Source organism: Corylus avellana, chromosome 4 (genome assembly GCF_965113065.1).
Source record: "Corylus avellana chromosome 4, dhCorAvel1.hap1.2, whole genome shotgun sequence".
Lineage (NCBI taxonomy): Eukaryota > Viridiplantae > Streptophyta > Magnoliopsida > Fagales > Betulaceae > Corylus > Corylus avellana.
In genome coordinates this window covers 28,633,622-28,655,318 of record NC_142493.1, presented here as the reverse complement: position 1 = coordinate 28,655,318, position 21,697 = coordinate 28,633,622, and the positions used below count along the sequence as shown (strand labels likewise).

At 36.8% G+C, this 21,697-nt stretch overlaps 3 protein-coding genes across 4 annotated transcripts in view; 1 reads left to right on the top strand and 2 right to left on the bottom strand.

Annotated features, from left to right (window-relative positions):
* The first annotated feature begins 309 nt into the window (after positions 1-309).
* On the top strand, positions 310-6,475 carry LOC132178780 (alkaline ceramidase). The gene is made up of 3 exons (XM_059591331.2): positions 310-740; positions 3,216-3,543; positions 5,823-6,475. Exons 2-3 carry the CDS (start codon positions 3,293-3,295, stop codon positions 6,334-6,336), a joined length of 765 nt encoding a protein of 254 aa, XP_059447314.1. The 5' UTR covers positions 310-740; positions 3,216-3,292; the 3' UTR covers positions 6,337-6,475.
* A 4,720-nt stretch (positions 6,476-11,195) lies between these two features.
* On the bottom strand, positions 11,196-14,104 carry LOC132178518 (stress response NST1-like protein). The gene is made up of 2 exons (XM_059590951.2): positions 13,612-14,104; positions 11,196-11,519 (listed from the first exon to the last, which is right to left on the bottom strand). Exons 1-2 carry the CDS (start codon positions 14,026-14,028, stop codon positions 11,349-11,351), a joined length of 588 nt encoding a protein of 195 aa, XP_059446934.2. The 5' UTR covers positions 14,029-14,104; the 3' UTR covers positions 11,196-11,348.
* A 524-nt stretch (positions 14,105-14,628) lies between these two features.
* Positions 14,629-21,697, bottom strand: part of LOC132178517 (protein NO VEIN) — a 37,552-nt gene continuing 30,483 nt past the window's right edge. For both annotated transcript variants that reach the window (XM_059590949.2, XM_059590950.2), the window contains 5 exons: positions 21,453-21,565; positions 18,413-18,815; positions 18,011-18,328; positions 16,483-16,740; positions 14,629-16,197 (listed from right to left, as the gene is read on the bottom strand). In XM_059590949.2, coding sequence (XP_059446932.2) covers positions 15,019-16,197; positions 16,483-16,740; positions 18,011-18,328; positions 18,413-18,815; positions 21,453-21,565 — 2,271 coding nt within the window. In that variant the 3' untranslated portion in view covers positions 14,629-15,018. The remainder of the gene's footprint in view (positions 16,198-16,482; positions 16,741-18,010; positions 18,329-18,412; positions 18,816-21,452; positions 21,566-21,697) is intronic.

Below are 21,697 nucleotides of genomic sequence, written 5' to 3'. Positions count from 1 at the left end.
CCCCAGAAGGGTCCTGTGATAAAAATAAAATTTCAAGAGGTAAAAATAAAGTTCCTAAACCCCGAAGGGTATTAAGTATTTAACCTTAATAAATAAACGTAATTAACCGTTGTGGTTTATTATTTTTACAATTGCAAATTGTTCTTTAAAATAGTACGAATTTTTTTTTATATTATTAAATATCAAACCACCTTTTTTTAAAAGAGTAGTGAGTTAAAAAAACATATTCTAAAAAAAAAAAAAAATTTACAAATTTATTTAGGCTCTTTAACCTTAGAAATCGGAAGCCAAACAGACTCTTAAGTCGGATTGGAAAGGAGTCTCGAAAGGAAAGAGGTGTTGAAGCAGTTATGTTTTAGGGTTCGTGGTGCGGGTGCCACTGCCACCTGAACGTACGACACACGCGACCTTTAGGGCGGCTGCATAAAAGCAGATCCTCGTACAATAAAATTGGCATTGCAAACCGCGGCCAAAATTTTATGACCAAATCCATCCTAAGTCCTAACCGCTCGTGATTCTAATCTAACGGACCAAAGCCTGCCTCCACGTCACGCGAACTCCACACGTGGCATGTCATTAATGTTCTCCTCACGGGCCCATCTCTTCTGCCCTTAGTTATTCCCCAATCCTCACGCGCATCCGCTTCAGTAGTACACAGCCACAGGGCGAGAGAGAGAGAGAGCGTAGCAACTGTGAAGGGCTATACAAAATGTTTGCGACATAGATCTGAAGTGGGGAAGGTCAATCTTTCTCTTTCTCTTAGTCTCTAATCTTTTTTTGATTATAATTCTTGGTTTGGTTATTTTCATGAAAATTAAGCAAGGTGGCATGTAATGCTTTCTAGTGGTATATTTGGATTTGGTTTATTTAATTGTTTGTTTATTATTTTGGAGGGAGTGTTTCATGGTTAAAGGTAATTAAGAGTTAGTTTCATGGTTAATGGGGAAAAGTGAACACGTGAGGGCCAGGCTAAGTGTTTTGGAACACAGTTGATTACATGTGCTGTATACGGAGATAGAGAGAAATTATGGAAGTTTTGAAAGCTATCTATTGTGGAACCTGTGAAAGCTAACACGAATTGACTTTGGGTGTTCGTTTAGTTGATGGGGAGCATTAAGATCATCTGGGGCTGTGTTTTGTTGGATGATGATGGTAGATAGCGATTGGAAATCTAATTATTCCAATAGAAAGAGATTGTGGTTGTGACAGCTGCGTCCTTAGATAGGAGTTTCTCGTGTATACTTCATTAGTACTTTTGCGCTTTTAATGATATTTCGATTATATATCATTAAAAGGAGTAGGGGGAAGATTGTGGTTGTGAATTTTAGGTTAATGCTGGAGAGTTATCAGGAACCTAATAATTGTCTTCTCAATTTAGTAGTTTCATCCTAACTGGCAAAACTTGTGCAATTTGCACTTGGAGGTTAAAGTTTGATTTAAAACATGTCCAACCAGGCTAATGCTGCATTAAGCTGAAATTCTAGTATCTTAGTTTTCCCTTCATTGTTCCCATAGGCATTTTCTGGTCCTTGTTTTTGATGCATCTATTTTGAATATAGATTTGCTTGCAGCTCTTGAAAGCATGAAAGTAGTTATAAATTGCTAGACATGCAGTACCTAGAGTTTGTATTAACAATTTTCTGTCTATTTTGATAGCCATTTAAGTGCAGATATCTTATTTAGTTATTTTCTAAATTCCAATGTTTCATCCATGTTGCAAACAATTGAAGTATATTATGTCTACTTCTTTAGTGTAATTGACTTCAAAGCTACCGACTCGAATAGTTGCTGATTTAATCAAAACCGCTTTTTGTGATTGAAAAAGGAAAAAGAAGAAGAAGAAGTAGATATAAGTATTCCCTATAGTTTTCCTGTTAAAATACCTTGTCTAGAGCAAATGCATATCTCCTAGGTTTGTGATTTGATGCTTTGCTAAAAACCAAATATGGTGGTAAGGAATCTTAAGGCATGGGTTTGGAGATTTGTAGTCCACTTCAACATATGTTGCCAATATCTGGACTCACAAAGGTTGTCACTCACCCTATCCTAAAAAGAGGAGACTTTTGGACAGAAACATAATTGTACTATTTCCTATTACAGGAATTGAGCTATTAAGCCATTTTCTATAGGATGGGTTAGCATTGGTAGATATGCCAAGAAAACTTGTAGCATTTTGGAGATGGTTACAATGTGGTATTAACCAGGTATACAGTGCAAACATTAATAAATAGAAGCGCCATGGATAATTTCCTATGCCATCTTGAGCTTCTCTCTCTTCTTTTCTCACCCACCCTCCCTCTCTCAAATCTTTATGAATGTAGTCTGATTTCTATTAGTACTACCCTTTTGGAGTTGGAACTCTAACAAAGCAGGAGTGGTTTTCCACTTTTTACATTTTAAATGAGTAAAGGTTTTCAACATCGATAACAAATTTTCTGATGCCAATAGGTTGCCTTTTTAAAATTTGGAGGTCCATTACACAGTTCTATCATAGGCTATTAATTTGCCTTTTCCTTTTAAGCTTTTTTTTTTTTTTGATAAGTAATGATGATGATATAAAAGAGCGCAAAGGGCCTTTTCCTTTTAAGCTCACCATGTTAAGTTGATATACTGATGGAAAGCAGTTCTGAATGTCATAAATTGATTGTCCAGCAGCTACAGTCCACTTACAACTTTGACATCTATTTTATGTTATCTTAATCACTCACTCCCACTTGTGACATCTATTCAATATGAGACTTGACCATTTTACACTCATATGTATATATTCAACAATCTATTCCTCATGTGAATCTATCACCCGATTTCTAAACTCCCCCTTGAACTTAAGCTTTATCAATCTTATAGGCCACTTTAAGATAACTTTTTTTTTTTTTTTTTAATCACAATTATATATTTTTCTTATTTGTGTAAATGTGAAAGGGGGAAATTGAAATGGGTTTTTAGTTCTCCCATAAGGTGATGTGCCCAAAGAAGTTTAGGATGCCACATTAGATTTGGTAGGAATATGATTTTATGATGATGATGCTTTTTCTTCTATATATTTGTCATGTTGGTCACGTTTGTTCTTTGGTTTGGATCAACTTTAGTCATCTCATACGTTTTGAATATTTTTTTTAATCATCATAAAACTTTTATTTTTAGCAAAGCGATGGCTTGTTTAATCTGTTCATCATGAGGTCATCATCTTATCATTTATAGGGCATGGATTGCAGGTTTTGTGGATTCTGCAACATCCTATTGAAAGGTGCCCTGAGTATATATATTTCACTCTGGGCATATTGACTTGATAATGGCAGATGGAATATCGAGCTTTTGGGGTCCTGTCACATCTCCCGAGTGGTGTGAGAAAAATTATGTCTACTCATCTTATATTGCAGAGTTTTACAACACCATATCAAACATCCCATGCATCCTTCTGGCAATCATTGGCCTTGTAAATGCCTTGAGACAACGGTTTGAAAAGAGGTTTAGTGTCCTTCACTTATCTAATATGGCACTTGCCATTGGGAGCATGCTATACCATGCTACATTGCAGCGTGTGTAAGTAGTCCTTTTTGTTGTCTCATATGTATTCACATTTTCTTTCAACTGCTTTACTTGTATGTTAAGTGTGATAGCCGCACTTAACTTCCATTGTGTTTTTTTTAAGGATGTACTGTAGCAACACCTTGCCTTCTCTTTTACTATGTACTCGGTGGCTTTTGTAGTTGAAGAACAAAGTCACCTATTCCTTACCACATACATAATAATGAACTTCCATACTGATTGTGAAGGTGACTGAGGAAAGAAGACAATAGCTTGTGTTTTAGTTCTGTCCTTAGATTTTTATCTGGAAGACCATGCTTGCATGTTTATTAGAGTACTGTTAGCCCGAATTAGCGATCTTTAGTTTCACTGCTTTGAGCATGTTGCAACTTGAGTATATAGAAATGATATTGCCTTCTTGTTAGTTTATGCATGCATTCATTGACACTTCTTAGAAGTTTAGATTAAGGGTGCTTTGTTGTTTTAATCTGTGAACTTCTGTTCTGATATAAGATAGCCTGAGATTATTCTCTGAGTAGATTGGAATGAAGCAAATCTAAAAGTCTACGTTATACATCTTGAGCCTGACTTCCCTTCCCATGTTTTAGCACATTGTTGATGTAGTTCTGTCTAAACATATAAATGGTTGTAGTTTATTTACTAATAATTCATATTACATTATTTACTCTGCCCAATTGTAAATGGATTGCCATAGCTGTGACCTGAGAATAAAATTCGTGAATATGATGGTGGTGGTTGGCTTTCAAAACTTGGGGTTTGAAACAGGGTGTATGAAAATATAATTTTTGAGTTTGATCAATCTAGTAATGTGGTGGATCATGAGTAGAAAATGTATTTTTATTGCCATTAAACAATTATTTAATATTCTGCACCAATCTGACTGGAAGTATTGTGAAGAATAGATTAAGTTCTCATCTGCAGCATATATTATCACGTAATATTTCATCTGGGGACAATGTACTTCGGTTGCTTGAAAATGATTAGCTTTTTGAGTAAAAAATTTTATGGGGCTATTTTGGGATTTATAAGTGGATGCTATCTTGAGGACCTTATTCATTTCTTTTTGTACACTTTATTCACATGGACTTCAGGCTGGCTTGCTCCTTTAGTGATCAACTTTTCTGATTTTCTCCTTATGTTCTCTTCTTCTTTCTCCCCTACTTAGTCGCTCTCTTGTATACTTCCTGTGTACTTGGGTTGCGCCCCTCTGCGCTCTTTTAATGCATTATTACTTATCAAAAAAAATAAGTGGATGGTAGTTGAATATTGTTCAGTTGCATTTTTTGGCCGAAGGCAGTGAAGGTGGTGTTGGTGTTTGACAGTGGTAATGATTTGGGGGCAGCAGTTGGGTGAAGCCAGCAGAAGTGTCTAATTTGTGTGCTTTGGCTGGTCTACATATTTGTGTATGTTATCAATGTGAGAGCTAACATGCTTTCCAAGATGGGCACCTATTAAGTTTTATGTTGTATTGAATCATTCCATACTAAAATTGAGTTTGACAGCAGCTTTGATTGGTGATAGATTTTTAGTGTAAGCTTTGATGGTTTTGGTAAGGATTGAGTTGGTATAGGATGAAGGCCTTGGGGCAAGTGAGGAAAATATCAAGGATGTGGATGTGATTGATATGTTGGAAATCGCTAGGGTTCTTTGGTAATATTTAGTTTTGGAAAGGAAGTGTTGATGATTTATGATTTTTGAGCTTTAGAAAACCTGTTAGGCAAACAATGGCTAGTATGTGTATGTTGACTAAATACTTGTTCTTTACCTCAAGCAAAGTAGGGTTTCAGGAGGTTCCTAACAATTAATTGAGTGGCATGTGAGTCAATCTGGAATATATGAGAGCGATTCTACTGCCTAGAGAGAGATTTTCTTTTCTTTTCAGGCCAAGTAGTTCCTTCCTTCTTGAGTAGTGCCCAAGCTATTGACAAGACTTATTGAGAAAAGTGCTTCCAAGGACAACTTCATGCTTGTTCTATATGTTTCCTAAGCCCTCTCCGAAAAAGGAGTCATGTATCTACTATCATTTATGTGAATGAAACTGATATTGCTACCCATGTGTTGGTTGGTCTGAGTCTGCCTCGTATTTTCATTTGTTTGTTGAAAAACCTTGGAAACTAGAGGATTAATATTTAATAGATGTGCATCTACACACGTGCCTATGGCAAATTTGCTTGTCATTTTAAAATATATTTGATAAATGTCTTGTTGTTTCGATCAGTTGCTCAGTTACCATGATAATCTATAATTATGGGTAACTTTCTATTCATTTTTAGGCAACAGCAAGGTGATGAAACACCGATGGTATGGGAGATGCTCCTTTACATCTACATCCTCTACTCTCCAGATTGGCACTATCGAAGCACAATGCCCACCTTTTTGTTTCTTTATGGTGCTGCATTTGCTGTAGTCCATGCACTGGTTCGTTTTGGAATCGGGTTTAAGGTACATTACGCGATACTCTGTCTTCTCTGCATCCCTCGGATGTACAAGTACTACATCTACACACAGGATATGCATGCGAAGCGGCTTGCAAAGTTATACCTGGCCACCCTATTTCTTGGGACTCTTTGTTGGCTTTTTGATCGCCTGATGTGTGAGAACATCGCCGGATGGTACCTTAACCCACAGGGTCATGCTTTTTGGCACGCCTTTATGGGCTTCAATTCTTATTTTGCAAACACATTCTTGATGTTCTGCCGCGCTCAGCAACTGGGGTGGAATCCGAAAGTAGTTCATTTCATTGGACTTTGTCCCTACGTGAAGATCCAGAAGCCAAAGACCCAATAATTGAAGATGCCCTGTGCAAGAAAATGGATTAATCTGTCTCTGGTTTTAAGATAGGTGTATGGTTTTTCGTAGGGCAGCAATATCAATCACAATTCTTTTTCTTCCCTTTTTCCTTAATGGATGTAAATGGTTATTGATACTGATGTGCCTGATTGGTTTATGGTTAATCTTAAATTGCCAAACAAGTGTTCCAGCAAAGCAAAAGAGAGAAAACGAACAATCCTTTATTAGTTATTAGTGCTATTTTTTGGGTATCCATTTGGCTCTCCCCATTTTCCCACACCTTTTTTTGGTAGAAAATGAGTTTAGTTGCTGCAGAATTATAAGTTGTAGTGCCTGCCATCACTTTTCTTTTCTATATGTTGTCCATTTGAAGTTTCTGTTGTTGAAGTTGGGAATTGTCTAAATCAGGCCATGTATACAAACTACAGTACATGGGCCTTTGATGCCAAATAAAAGAATTGTAATCCAACATGTTTGTTAGTTGTCTGAAACAAGATAATGTTTTGAGCAATAATGCTAGAAGCCATGGACATCTAGAGCTTGGGAAAAAAACAAAAAAACAAAGACATGGACAACTAGACAAGAATATAGAATAATAAGAAGCTATGATATATAAAGCTTGTATTTGCTTTCTTGTGTTGTAATTTTCTTTTAGTTTGAATGGAAATCAGATTGTTACCAAAAAAAAAAAAGAAAAAAAATGAAAGCTATGACATATATGAAAATTAAATGCAACTCTCCTAAGTTTAGACCAAGGTCCTAATCGTCTCCGTCTCAAGTGAAATAGAAAAGAGTTATTTCATGGTTAACATTTTATTTTGTTGTATTTACTAGTGTATATGCCATATGGTGTTACATCATGTAAAATTTTTAAATGATATGACAACATATTCATTATTTGATAACTTATACATTATTAGATTTGTAAAATTTAGTCTTGACTATAAAATAGTTCATCTCTTTCATTAGAAATGGAAGAATCCTATTTCACTAACACAACAACAAACATGCCCCAAAAGCTAGGTCAAAAATCTTATTGATACTTTAAGATCTATGGGTATATAGACATACTTGGCTTCAGATAGGTCGAAAGCTCAATCCATTAGCCAGTAAAACATTCAACTATGACATTATGTACACCATTAGATATAAAAATTTCAAATCCTGATCAATAAAATGGATATTGTCTCCATTTAAAATGGAGATAATCCTTATCCTTAGGAGAGGGTATCATTCCACTGGAGAAAATTAAAAAAGACAAAAACTGGTATATTTGCCATATGCATTACAAACATCTCAAATAACTGAACATATTGACACTTAGAACATTATTTAAGAGTGAATATAATAAAAAAGAATCGTAATAAATTAATCAAGCTCAAGCTAAGGCACATGGAAGCGAATAATGGTCAGGATCTCTCTCTTTAGAGAGATTATAGGGCTATAAATGAACATTTGTCTCATTAATATAAATAATAATAAAAAAAAATTAAAGGTCAACTGGTCACCTTATTTTTGTCATAAGAGGTGGCCGGCCACCCCAATAATTGGCCATAGGGTGGCTTTGATCACCTTCACCGTAACGGACTGTCCTTCGCTGCTTGCAAGACTCGCCTGCATTTTTTGATGTTCTTGACCATTAACTAAACTGAAAAGGATTTGTTCAGAGGCACAGAGTCACGGGTGGTACCACGTGGAATTGCGTAAGGCCCAACAACAACAAAAATACAGAATTTTCCAACCTTCATGCTGGCATTTGGACCAACGAATTAAGGCTTTTTTTTTTTTTTTTTTTCACATGTCCACAAATTAAGGTTTAAGCTATTCACCATCATGTCATTAATAGGCTCCACACCAAACGAATTAATGCAACTGCAACTATTTAAGCTTGCCATCATAAGTCTCTCTCTCTCTCTGACTTCTCACATTTTCACTTGAATATGGGAATCATCTTTTTGAATTCTATCACTGTCAACCAACAAACAATTCAGCTGCCTTAGACAAATTATTTTCTGAGCCACAGTGAATAATGGAGCACCATTTAATTCATCTGCAGTTTCAGGGGCCAAAGTACTACTTTTGGGGCATGAGGACCAGGTGTGGTCCAAAAAATAAAAATAAAAATATCTAGTTCCACCCCTTGCCAGCTTGAAAGCCCGGAGACAAAAAATCTTCAAATCATCTGATGAGTTTTCCATCAGATCAGATGATACGGTGAAGTGTGGGAAAATAAAAAGAAACCAAGTGTGGGAAATACTCACGATTAAGTATCAGCCTCTAAATCAACCCTATTGATGTCAACTACCTGATAAGAAATGGCATTAAAATACCATAGGCCGACCATAGTCAGCCGTGAATGCAACCACAAATATTCATTATCCTGATCAATATCTGCGCGTAAGCCGGATCTCATTAAAGCCTGTTTGTGATTGCGTTTGAGAAATAGAATTTTTAAGTTAAAAAGAGTTTTTTTAACAAAAACTTTATTTTTAAGTTTTTGCCAAAAACGTTTTTTTGGCCATTTTTAGGCTTCTTGGACTCTTAAAAGTGTTTTTAATTTTTTTACCAAACAAATACGTTTTTCTTCAAATGGGCTTTTTGAGTATTAAAAGTACTTTTAGGCTCTTCAAACGCAATCTCAAACAAGCTCTTATTCTTGGGGTAAAAGCTAATTTTTAAAGATATATTTTTTTTTGGGGACCAAGCCCATTATTCACCCTTGGCTCCTCTCAAATGGTGCTCCATTAATTATTCACCGTGGCTCAGAAACATGCGCCATTATTCACCGTGCTCCATAATTTCAGACACAGAGAGAGAGAGAGAGAGAGAGAGCGAAAGTTATGATTAATTAGTTGCAGTTGCACGTGAGCACATGCAGTCCCTTCATCATTTTTTCCTCCAATATAAATAAGTACATACTTTTCTCATCGCATATAGCTTAATTAATTTCTCTCTTTTTTCCTCTCTGTATTTTGTTTGTTCATCATCAACCATGCTCTCAAAACCAGCTTCCGAGTCCGACCTCTCAGTGCTCGCAACATCGGCGTCTCGCTTTGTCCTGGATGCAGCAATCTTCTTCATCTTCAACGAATTCTTGTTGACCGAGTCCATGATTAGCTTGTCGGACTTGGTAGAACTTCAAGCCAAAGTTGAACCTGGCTTCGTTCGTCACCAGTTTGTTATGGAGCCCGAGTCCGACGAGCTAATCATGGAGTCCTTCAACAAGAATCTCGTTGACAGTACCCTGTTACCACAGAACTTCATGTAAGTATAAAATCTCTCTCTCTCTCTCTCTCTCTCGCACGTGTTCACACACACACTGGGTAGCCAACATCGGTTCAAATTAACAAAGCAGATTTCTTTCTCTCCAAATAAATTTATTCCGTGTTATTAGATCTACCAAAAGACTTGAACCAAAAAAAAAAAAAAACCACAAAGAAGAAAATAACATACAAAGAACCACAAAGAATTGGAATCACTGAATTCATAATAATGAATATGAATGAAGGCCCCTGGGTCTCAGCGATTCTTTAGACAGTGGTTAATTTAGGAGGTCACGGCTTTTTGGCGCTTGATTCATTTTTGGGCAACGACATTCTCTTGTTTCTCTCCTTCAACTACGAGCTTTGGGGGGAGCTTGTCAAGATCGTGGAGTACATTCGTGATGTCTTGTACAAGGCGCTCAGCCAAGGTTGGCGAGAACTCCGCCCTAATCATGATGATGATGATTTTGAATGTGATTTGTTGGTATAGAATGGGTGCGTGAACATGATAGCACTTCGATCTGTTTAACGCTCCACTTGGAGACTCTGAGGATATGATGCAATTGGAGTGGGAACAGTGGGTTCATTCATCTGAGGCTATTATGCTTGCTGGCCATGGCCTTGCATTCAAGAGGAAGTGGCAGAACCCCAACATTGTCACTGGTGCCAATGTTCAGGTATATATATATATATAGGTATGCTGGAAAAAAATTGCAAATTAATAGGATCGGAGTATCCCATCTGCAAATTAATCACACATATTAGATGACTGTTGATGAAGATGCATGTTGCATGCCCTAATTACGAAGTATATATATATATACCCAGTTTGGTTGTTCTTTTCTAGCAAGAGATCGTTCAAGAGCTTGACATCTTTGAATTCGCCATTGTAGGTGGAGCCCAAGATAGCAGCAACACAAATAGTGTTCTCATCCACCATTTCCACTGCTTTTGCAGGGTCCATTGCATAAGTACCCTTCATTTAACCGGAGCTTGAATGGGATTTCCGCCTTCCCCTGGTGAGGAGCATCAATGTCACGGCCTTGTTTATGCCGGAATTGGGTGGGTTATTTGGAGGACCAAACAAGACCTGCCTGAAGAGCTTGTCTTCCGCATCAAATACCTTGGAGCTGAGCAATAAGATCAATAATCCTCATTTCATTGCCTTTTTTTTCTATCTAGTGTACTTGTATGTGCGCACACGCGCATGGCAGATCTAATGATGTATTAATTAGCTTGTTCCAAAAAAAAAAAAAAAAAAAAACGGACAAGTTAACCTGTAACTAATTAAATTAACTAATCATGTTTTTTGCTTAATTATTTTACCACTAATTATAAACTGAAAAGTCAGTTTGTAAGGAATCATGAAGTAATTAATTATCCTCTTTCTTTGCCACACTGACTTCTGCGGGCGAATTGGGTGAGAACATATTTTAAGTGCCGGAGGCAATACAAGGGAACAAATAAAACAGAGAAGATGGAAAAAAAAAAAAAAAAAAAAGGAAAAAAGAAATCTTCAGCTTTGAAAGTAACCACTACTATTTCAGTCAAATCTGCAGATAAGAAAGGCTACATTAACAGAGTACACGAACATGATCAGGCAAAACATCTCAAATTGCTTCAATGCCTCAACATCTATTAAAAAATGGACACAGCCTTGATTGTTTTGAGCCTAAATTCGAATACATGAGAAACGTAGCCAATTCAAATTCAAATTCAAATACAAATTCTGCAACTGAAAGAGACTTAGAGGGGTATGGTATCAACAATAGCCTCCAGTATCTTCTTCTCCAATTCAGGTTCATCAATCCACAAAGAACTTTTCCGGCGTAGCAGCTCACTCCCCTCTTTCTTATTCTCTTCCCTCCTTTTTTCTTTCATCCTCCAATTTTCAAGCTTCTCAGCTCTTTCTTTCAACTGCATTTGTACAAATCAAGAGACCTCCTCAGTGTTATGTTGGGTCAAAAAATGGAAGCAAGAAAAAAAACATAATATCTGTTTTGTTGGACACAAATGACGGTGAGATAAGATTTACAATTCTGCATCTGGAAGGGTTGGACTGTCAATTGAGTTCAAGTACAGTTCATAAACAAGATGAATGCCTAATGGTTACAATCTGATAACATAATGAATACATCATCATATCTGCCATGCGTGTGTGCGCACACATAAAAACACTTTATCTATGTATTTATATGCATACACTTGTATTACTTTCAAACATTTCAAAATTCCACATCCAAGGGATTCGATTTCATGCATTCTCAAAGAGCTATGAATTGAACAATGAAAAATTAATTTCTTTCCGAGCACATGGTTGGCATCAAGAGACCTTTTAAACACGTCGTATTAATATACATCCTTTTGGATTTTTTGATTGGACCAAGATTTGCGTTGACACTACAGCTTCCTATGCTAATCAATAATTCTCTTAAAATTGCTTGAAAGAAACAAGGGACCATCAAACTACACACATAGAGAACAAGTTGACAAAGTACACAATTTTCTGATTCCACAAATGGTGCAATAATGTTCAAGTTCTCTGCTAATGTATATGTTATCCTGAAAAAGAACCTTTTTGCAAAGCAATCCTTATTTCTGTAAACTTCAGTCTAAGCTTCTTTCTTGAAGATTGACTATACAAAACATAAATTTAGGTACACTCCTGCTCAAGTGCATTTACTTTCACAATCCTCTGCTTTCTAGAGTCTGGCTCATTTCATTTTTATTTAATATTGTTTTACCTGTCAAAAAAATCTTTCATGATCTACTAAAGAAAAAGAACCTAAAATTACAACTCTTAACTACATGCTAATATTTGTAAATTTAAATTTATACTTGGTCGCTGCACAGTAACTAAAGATGATAAACTGAACTTTCTACTTCACAGTGTTTTCAACCAGACCTCACTTTTTGTTTTTGTTTTCCTGGGTGTAAGATAAGTAGATAAATGTTATTATCAAAAGATGTAGAAGGTGTACGAGAAAAAAATAGAAAAAATTGCAAAGGTACAAGATGAAAACTAAAACTGACCTATATGCAGAGCGACCGAGACACTCAATGATATTTGAGATGATTTAAAAATGACCCGTAAACCCGGTCTAACTGTTTAGGCAGTAAATTCAAAGTCTGGTAAAGGCCTAAGTTCATTGGATTGAAGAACTATTTAATATACATGTCAAAAATTTTGATTCCGTTTTTTGATAAGTAATAAACAAATATCATTTCCGATTCCTTCTACAATCATATCTTAAATAAGATAACAAACCACATATACATGGGCACATCACCATTCTGGAAAGAAGAAGAAATGATAACCATTTAACAAGACTGAACCATGCAAATTGAGCTATATTATCTCTGGCAATACAGTTAAAAACATAAAAATCATTGCCGCTGGTTTCCTATGGAGATTATCCTCAACCTAGTTTTGGAAAGCACTATGGCGAGCATTTATAGATCAATTAAATGAAAGATTGCCAGGAAACAAGAAGTTAGAGTGACCGGATAACCAAATCATGGTTGTATTTAATGGATGAAGATTGTTTTCTAATGTCCTAACTATCAGATCATGCAAATTAGTTCATAACATTATTTCCCTCCAATGGTCACGTATTCTTAATTTATATCAGGACACTTGCTACCAAGAAGCAAGTTGAGAAAAAACAATTCCAAGTGAAATTTCAATTTAAGATCGAAATTGGAGAGGGTGAAAGGCATTTTGAAATTAAGCCCTGGTGAGTTCTCGAAGGATCGGAAGTAAAGCCCAAGTTCTTTCCAAGATCAAAATTAAGCTTCAGTTTCAATTCTTTCCCTATATCTCTCATCTTCCAATTAAAAACAATTACAAGTCTGATCCAAACAGTTGTAAAAAGTCCAGATTAAAACTAATTTTTAATTTTACTCCCAATTCAACAAAAACCTAATATTGAACTACTCAAATACTCTGTAACCAAACAAAAACTATCAAAAAACAAGAAATAAGGAAACTAGGAGAGAGAAGACATACTAGGGTTTGGCGGAACTCTTCGAGGGCGACCTTGCGCTCCTGGGCACGGACCTTGGCGGCCTCGGCCTTGAGCTTTTTCTTTTCCTCATTAGCGAGCCTGAGGGCCTCTCTCCTGGCATCGTCCTTGCGCTGCAGCTCGAGGCGCATGAGCTCCACCTCCAGGATGTACTGCTTGCGGCGCTGCTTCACCTGCTTGGCGTAGTCACGGCGGAGCAGGGCGAGCCTGCGCTCGGCGTCCTTGGGGTCCTTGGGGGGGTCGGAATGCCACCAGCTGCCCACGTAGGCGGTGGGCTCCAGGAACTCGTGTGTGTGTTGGTGGTTGTTGCGGTGCGAGGGTTTGCTGGTGGTAGAGAAGCTGCGGAGGAGGGTTTTGGAAAATTGGGTGGTTGTACGGTGGACGCCGCGACAAGAGGCCATTGTGGGGGTTGTCTACAGAGCAGAAAATGAAGAAGACGAATTTTGCTGAATATGCAGGGATTGCAAGGAGGAGGAGGAGGAACTTTGGATGTATGGATCAAGCCCAATGGGTTAATGGGCTTCGGGGGAAGGCCTTTTTGTTTTTGAAGTTTGGGCTTGGGATCAGGATTATATATTATAATATGAAAATAAAAATATACTCCGGATTTTATTTTTGTGGATCAGATCTACTAGCGTTTTTATAATGCTAACCATTGTTTAAATGTAACCACTTTATTGGTCGACCATATTGAAGGGTTTTGTGGGTTTGAAAGGGGAGAGGGAGAGGGAGAGGGAGAGGTAACTCAATACAAATTAAAATATTTGAGAAATAATAACTCTGAAGGATGTTATTTTTTTTGTTAAAAATATTTGTTTTCTTCAAAATAACGGAATAAGCATGAATAATAATTTCAAATTGGAAGATAATGCATTGATTTTGAAAGATACAAAGTCACCAAGACGAGAGAAGAAAGCAACATTAAAAATCCCCTTTCTTTAGTAGAAATTGCAAAATAGAAATCTGTTCAAGCTAGAAAGTAAAAGACAAGAGTTTCGAACTGTTAATTCTCTTTTTATCTTTTATTAATGGAACTATTTGCTCATATTCTGCACAAGAATTCATGGGCAACTGCTTAAGCAATCACCCGCAAATCAAGAATAACAAAAGATAATTAATTTATGCGAACAGCAAATACATTGCTGCCGGTGACAAAACTTTCATCTATACTACATACAAAAATTTATGAAAGATGATACGATGTTAGCACCCTTCATTTCTACCACTATTTTGAGCTTAAAAACCTAAGATTCTTCTAGCACATGCTTTCCCTTGTTGGAGCGGAAATTTGAAATGACATGATAAATAATTTTCCCATGCATGAAGAGAATGATTTTGGCATGGACAAAATCTGTGTTATTTCAGTGTGTTATCCAGGAAGGCAGAGGCAGTCATAGATTGGCTAAGACTGGAGTCAATCCCCCAGATGCAAAGTCAACAGACGGTGATGCCTCTTGGGAGACCATGGAGGATTCATTATGCCCCACTGGCAGCATACAAACCAATCGCAGCTTGCCTTGCTGACATAACTTCACTGGATTCTTGAATAATGATACCCTGGCAACATTATTACCTAATAATACAACGTGCGCAATGCTGAATGAATCGCCTTTATCCACTGCAAATTGCCACTCTCTGGTTGATATATGGAACCAGTCTTTTCTCTGAGATACGGTCGCTTTAACTTCAATGTACTCTGTACTACTCCCCTCCCCTACAATAATGTCGTAGGGTAATCCAGTTTCCTTATCTTCATTAACCCACTTCACAACTGTATTACCAACTTTCCCAGTAATATATTTATATGCGTAAAACTCACCCAGCCTCCCTGTTTGTGTGGTTCGTGTTGCATTGGGTGTGCCAAATCTGAGTCGATCTCTCTTGGAAAAATTAGATGAACCCAAGTCAGGGCTATTGGACAAAATATCTAAATCAACTGGATCAAATTCAACATTTACTCCAGAATCTGTCTGATTATGAGCATGGCCAGACTGGTCTTCCAAATTGTCATTGTCTGACAAAAATAAAACCGCTGAAGCTCCTGCTGAGTCATGTTCAATGGTGAAATCATCATCATCTGAGATCAGAACAACATTATCAGTTTGCATGACACTGCCTTCAGACTCCTTTTGTGGGCTGCTCCTAGGTTGTACAGTTGTTGCCTGTGTGTTGTAACCATTTGCACGAGCATAACAAAAACCTGGTGCATTTTTCCAATCCACAGGTGGCCAGTTTGGGTTATTTCTTGCTTTCTTTTTCAACTTCGAATAACATTTGTCATCTATTATGGTTGAATCAATATTTGTCTGGAGCGAATGATCATTCTTTCTCGATGGAGGTACGGACGAGAGGGACCAAACAGATTCTTCATCAGGAAGCTTAGGCATCTTTTGACTATTCAAAATGAAAAACTCTGTCTGCTCCTCAGTGGAACCTGATTCGGCCATGGTTGTGATCATGTGAAGGAAATTTGCCAAGTGTAAATTGGGAGTTCCATCGAATAACAATCGTGACAGTTCCAAAAATATGGCATGAGAATCAGATCCTTGGGTTGTGTACAAAATGTCACCCTGTAAAAATCATATGATTATGGATATAACTAAAAAAAGACATCACATATTAATATTCCAAATCTTGTCAACTATCATGGAGAGCTCGATTTAACAAACAACAGCTAGTCTAGATACAGAATACCTCCACACAAGGAGGACGCAAATGAAATTAGCCAACATGATTAATCGTTAAATTCCAGAAATAGCATAGCCTAATTTCTGGTACAGAGTGACATTAGCATGCTCCAGTGAACGTGTGTGTGAGAGAGAGAGATAAAATTGAATAAAGGACCCATCACATACCTGCAGAAGACAGCTACATTCAATTCGCTTCTTAGATGCACCACCACAACAATTTATGACATTCCTGTAGTATAGCTTTTCAACAACAATGACTTGTAGACGATCCAGAATATCAAATCCAGACTGCTTGAGTTGAATATATTTGTCAGGGTGTACACTACAGAAGTAGCGCTGAGCATAAGGAAGAGCCCATCCCACCAATGAAGCATTAAAGCTACAGTCAGCAAGACCATAATATATTGCTTCACGAGTTACAACCTGCACATAAATCCAATAATGCGAAAAGGAAGATTAAAATCACATTATATATTCATTTTTTGTTCTCTCTCTTTAAGGTGACATGTATGGTGCTTTATTTTCTTAAAACAACAGAATCTAATAGTGAACGATGTCCACTAACACAACACAGTCAATCTACAAATTATCATGCTTATTGCCGGTTATAAACATGTTTTAGCCTGGAAAACCTATTCTAAGTCCAATTTCTGATGCAAATCAAACATTTAAAAGGACCTTTCTGAAAATAAATACCATATGCACATGGAAGAAAAGGAAAAGAAAAACGTGTCAGAATCAAAGTCAAGGCAACTACGTCGTTCTCTATTTTTTCACACTAGGTCTTTCTTTTTCCTTGGATATGCTTTGACAGTATATCTTAAGTGGTGTTACACAAATATACAAGAGAAAACTTCACTTAACTCCTATGAACTTTCATCATTTTTGCAATCACCTTACTAAGTTCAAAAACTTTTAATTTAATGTATCAAAATTTCCAAAAATACCGTTGCCTGAATCTATATATATATATAGTTTAAAAAAAAAAACATGGGTATTTTGAAAATTTTTACAAAATTTAACAAAAAAGCGTAACAAAGGGGTGACATTGCAAAAAATTAGAAATTCGATACACTAAATTAAGAGTTTTTAAATTAAGGAGGGTAATTGCAAAAGTAATAAAAGTTCAGAGCGGTCAAGTGAAGTTTCCCCTTAAATAATTAAAAAAGTCCTTATACAGTAAATGGACAATACCAATGACAATGAGGAACTATGCATGAATGATAATCGAAAATGAAATAGATCAAGGATTAGCCAAGTATCTCATGGTGCACCACATAAGATGCAATTCTTTATTACTGTATCTATACAAGTTGGCTTACAAAGCATTAAGAAACAACATTACAAGGTTATATATGTAGTTTGGAACCATGAAAAAGTTTTGTTTAAACAATGGATACATCTAAACGAAGTACATACAGTGTTTTATTTATTTATTTATATTTTTTTTTTCAGGTGTCAAAAAAGCTATTAAAAAAAAAAAAAAAATCTTTCAAGGCTTCTTTTGGAGAGCTCAAGTTGAAATCCCAATCATTTTTAGCATGAATGTTTAATAGTCCACATGTTGATAAGTTAGACATCCTGACCTACTGGCTCACTTCATATGAAAAGTTCAAAAAACCAAGAAGTCAAAACAGCAATATCCTCATCTCAACCTCCTCCCCAGTCCAACAGACACACAAATATATCTTACCTCTGAGAGAGCAGGAATCCCTAAGGTCTGCATGAGGGTGGCAATTTTTGTTTGAAGTATCTGTTTTTCATCCTCACTAAGTTCGCCGAAGTACAGAAAACTAATGTTATCAAAATGCTTAAATTGCTTCCTCAACTTCCTATCATCACACCAACACACAAGGCCAAAGGAAGGGTGTAGAGAAACCCATTGATCTTGTTCTGTTGGGAGCACTATAAATTCCGATTTCAAAAGACATTCTTTCAAGTAAATGACATCTTCAGGTCTTAAGAGTCCAGAGTTCAGTCCATCACTCCACTTAAGAAAAACTTGGAAAACCTGGGACATGAAAGGAACACTTAGGTTGTACTGGCAACAAACAAGTATTACAAGTGTGGTTTTGCTTCAAATTTGATCACTTACTGCATTAGCTGCTTGTGAAGGCAAAGCGACAGCAGATAACTGCAGTAAAATCTTTAGATAGCTACGGAGAAGAGGGGTCTCTACTACTCCGCAGTTGTCAATGAAAAAGTGATGAAGGCCTGGATAAATATTGTTCAGCGTCTTGAGTAAGGGGCGATAAGACGCTCCTGTTGAACTGCACTGAGAATGAATCTCCTCCATTTGGTTCAGAGAACCAGTTGAATCATGCCAACAGACTTCTTCGGGAGACAAGAATGTACCAGGTACCACATCATCAAGCCTAGAGCCAGATGCATATGGAACAAATATAAAAGGCCCTGAATGTAACTCCTCTGTGATCTTCTGGTTTGAAATAGCCATTCCATTCCAAACGAATGTGTACAATTTTGACATTTGAGATATGCTGGCATGCAAAGAAAGTTGGGTCTCATCAAAATGAGCAGGCTTGCTTATCAAAAAGAGGCTCTTTTTTTTGGTGTGAGGGGTGGCAGGTGTGTGTGTGTGGGGCGGGGGGGAACCCGTATAGCATGAAAAATTCAAACGTCCAACGTCCAACATGATACAAGTTCTGATTGCATCTATCATGTATAATGTACACTATGGAGTTTAAGAGTCAAACTACAGGGTTCACCTCAAGGCAATTAACCCCTGATGAGAATATAGCGATATACTTCATACGCATTAGATTAGAAAGGTTAAAGTGGTTTAAAAGATTCAGAAGTCTAGTCTGGAAAATAATCAATGGATAATAGATATAACAGTTGCAAAATGTCGAAAAGAGTTCCACAGGTAGATAAGTAATCATTGTCACTGGTCGAGAAAAAAGAAAAAGAACAAGGAAGACAAAAAAAAAAAAAAAAAAACAGATGGTATTAGGAAAGCATATAAACTTCTGCTCTTTGAAAGTAAAAATAGATGAAAGCCATCTCAATGCAGAAAAAGATCTATAATACAAGCATGACAAATTATCAACAAATACATGCCACAGAAATTATCTGAATTATAAGCTGGTAAAATTTCTGCGCAAGGAATTTCCATCCAACTTTGACTCTGAGCTGACACACCCAAGAAGACGTAGCACAGCTTACAGATACCAGTTCACAGAACTTGTAGTATCACAAGAAATCTTGAAAAGTGTAGATAGTCTTCCCCCGATAAAATCAAAGAATTTGAAGTGAATAGGGGGAAAATACAAGTGGAAGAAATATCATCCAACAATCTAACAGCAAAAAAGATTAGGGAACAGGGTGGGGTACACACACAAAGAGAGAGCAACATACCCAAAGAAACAAGAATTACATAGGGTGGCATGTAGTCTCAAGAGAAATATAAAAAATAAAAACCTCTATAAACAAATCTCAGAATGTAGTGTACGACCTTCTCTAGATTATTGCTTCCTATTATTTCCATACCTACCTCGGTTAAGTTCTAATCAAGATTCACATCAATTTGTCCATACCAGCTTTTGGAAGAAAAAAAAAAAGCTTCAATATTTGCAGAAGCACCACTAGACAAAAATTCAGTCAGGTAGCGAACAACCAATAAACAGATTAAGGTGAATACTGAAAGGACCATTTTGAAAGAGAGTAACAAACTATGATTAGAAGAACAATTTCAAGCATACAAAGCTCACAAACGGTCCGCTTTTGAGGAGGGTCAGCTTAGAGGTCGAAAGGGAATTCCAATGAACCCAACCCGACCCAACACCCCTATATATACCATCTTTACAGAAACCCTAGCCACCTCCTCAGTCTCTCTCCCCCATCGCCACTGACTTCCGGGTCAAAGTGGTTGGTGTCAACTTGGGTCGGCACTCCTCGGGGTGTGGGTCAACTCAGAAGGCCAAATCAACCTTCATTTTGACAAAAGCAATGGGCATTCTGACCCCAAATGGGTCAATCCCATTCCCAACCGTGTAGTCAAAGCCTTGGAACCAGTTTAATTGTCACTTTGAGAAACACACTAACATTGGCATCATTGCATGAAATCCTATATAGAAAATTTTATACTCCTCTTTAACCATCCATAACTAACAAAAAGACGGTAATGGACAAAACTTATATTGCACCAACTTATATATGGTGCAACATTCATCTAGATGTGGGCTTGTTATACCACTAACATGCTCAAAACAGAACAAAGACCCAAGAAATTCATAAACTTTGGCTCCGTTTGTTCCAGCATAAAATAATTTCTGTATTTTCGAGTGTTTGGTGTGACGGAAAATAATAGTTAACAGAAAATATTTTTTGTTTGACCGAAAAAGCCTTTTTAATTTCTGAAAAAAGGTTTTCATTTTTTTTTTTAAAACCGTAAACCATTTTTCGAGTTTAAGCGTCGCATTCTCAAGTTGACAAACCCAACCAGGACGTCGTCGGGACCCCGCCGGACCTGCTGGGACCCGCAGGTTACCTGACCAAGACCTTGCCAGGACTTCATCTGGGCAACATCGGGACCCGGTTAGGGCATTGCCAGGACGATGCTGAGACTTGATTAGGACCTGGTCGAGACACTGCCAAAACCCGGTTGGGACACTGCCAAGACCTGGTTGGAACATTTTCGTAATTTAAAGTTTTATGACTTGATGAAAAAATATATTTTTTTTGATATATATATTATTTTCCATACGCAACCAAATATTTTTCATTTTCCATACGCAACCAAACACTGAAAAATATTTTCCATGAAATCATTTTTCAAAAAAATGTTTTGCGCTGAAAACATTTTCTGACAAAAAAAATTTTACGCCGAAACATACGGAGCCTTAATAAATACTTTTCTTGAAGGGAAAAGCAATAGCAAAACCACATAATTTTATTTTGATAAGTAATAATCAGTCTTAATGAAAGCCAAAAATAATGAAGAATTCAATCAAACAGCACAAAGAAAAAGATGAAGACACTATGTAGTAAAACAAGAAATAGCATTAAGTTAGTTTGTATAGCCAGAAGGAAAGAACAGTTACTAACAACAAATGATCTCACTTTCAGATAAGAAACATCGAAGATCTAAGTTGGTGAATATGATGATGCAGCAATACCTGGCCTTGAAAGGTGTCTTAGATCTTCTCCATACTTTCAGAGTTTCCAAAACGTCATCAATGGTAACTTTAATCTTAAACCCAATGTCACTTACTAATTTTCCATTTCTCACCTGTTTCAATAAGAAAAACACAGCATGATAAAGAACTTGTATAAATCTATGTCAGCTCAGTCCTCCCATTATATAGGGAGATGCAGCAGTTTGATACAGCTGAAGTTAACTGCATTAAGAAAAATAAATGTA

Excerpts from the sequence above, each read along its gene's own strand:
- LOC132178780 (XM_059591331.2), top strand. The coding sequence starts at position 3,293 with ATGGCAGATGGAATATCGAGCTTTTGGGGTCCTGTCACATCTCCCGAG. Across the intron at positions 3,544-5,822 it reads CATGCTACATTGCAGCGTGT|GCAACAGCAAGGTGATGAAA; the intron begins GTAAGTAGTCCT and ends ATTCATTTTTAG.
- LOC132178518 (XM_059590951.2), bottom strand. The coding sequence starts at position 14,028 with ATGGCCTCTTGTCGCGGCGTCCACCGTACAACCACCCAATTTTCCAAA. Across the intron at positions 11,520-13,611 it reads AAGAGTTCCGCCAAACCCTA|TTGAAAGAAAGAGCTGAGAA; the intron begins GTATGTCTTCTC and ends GTACAAATGCAG.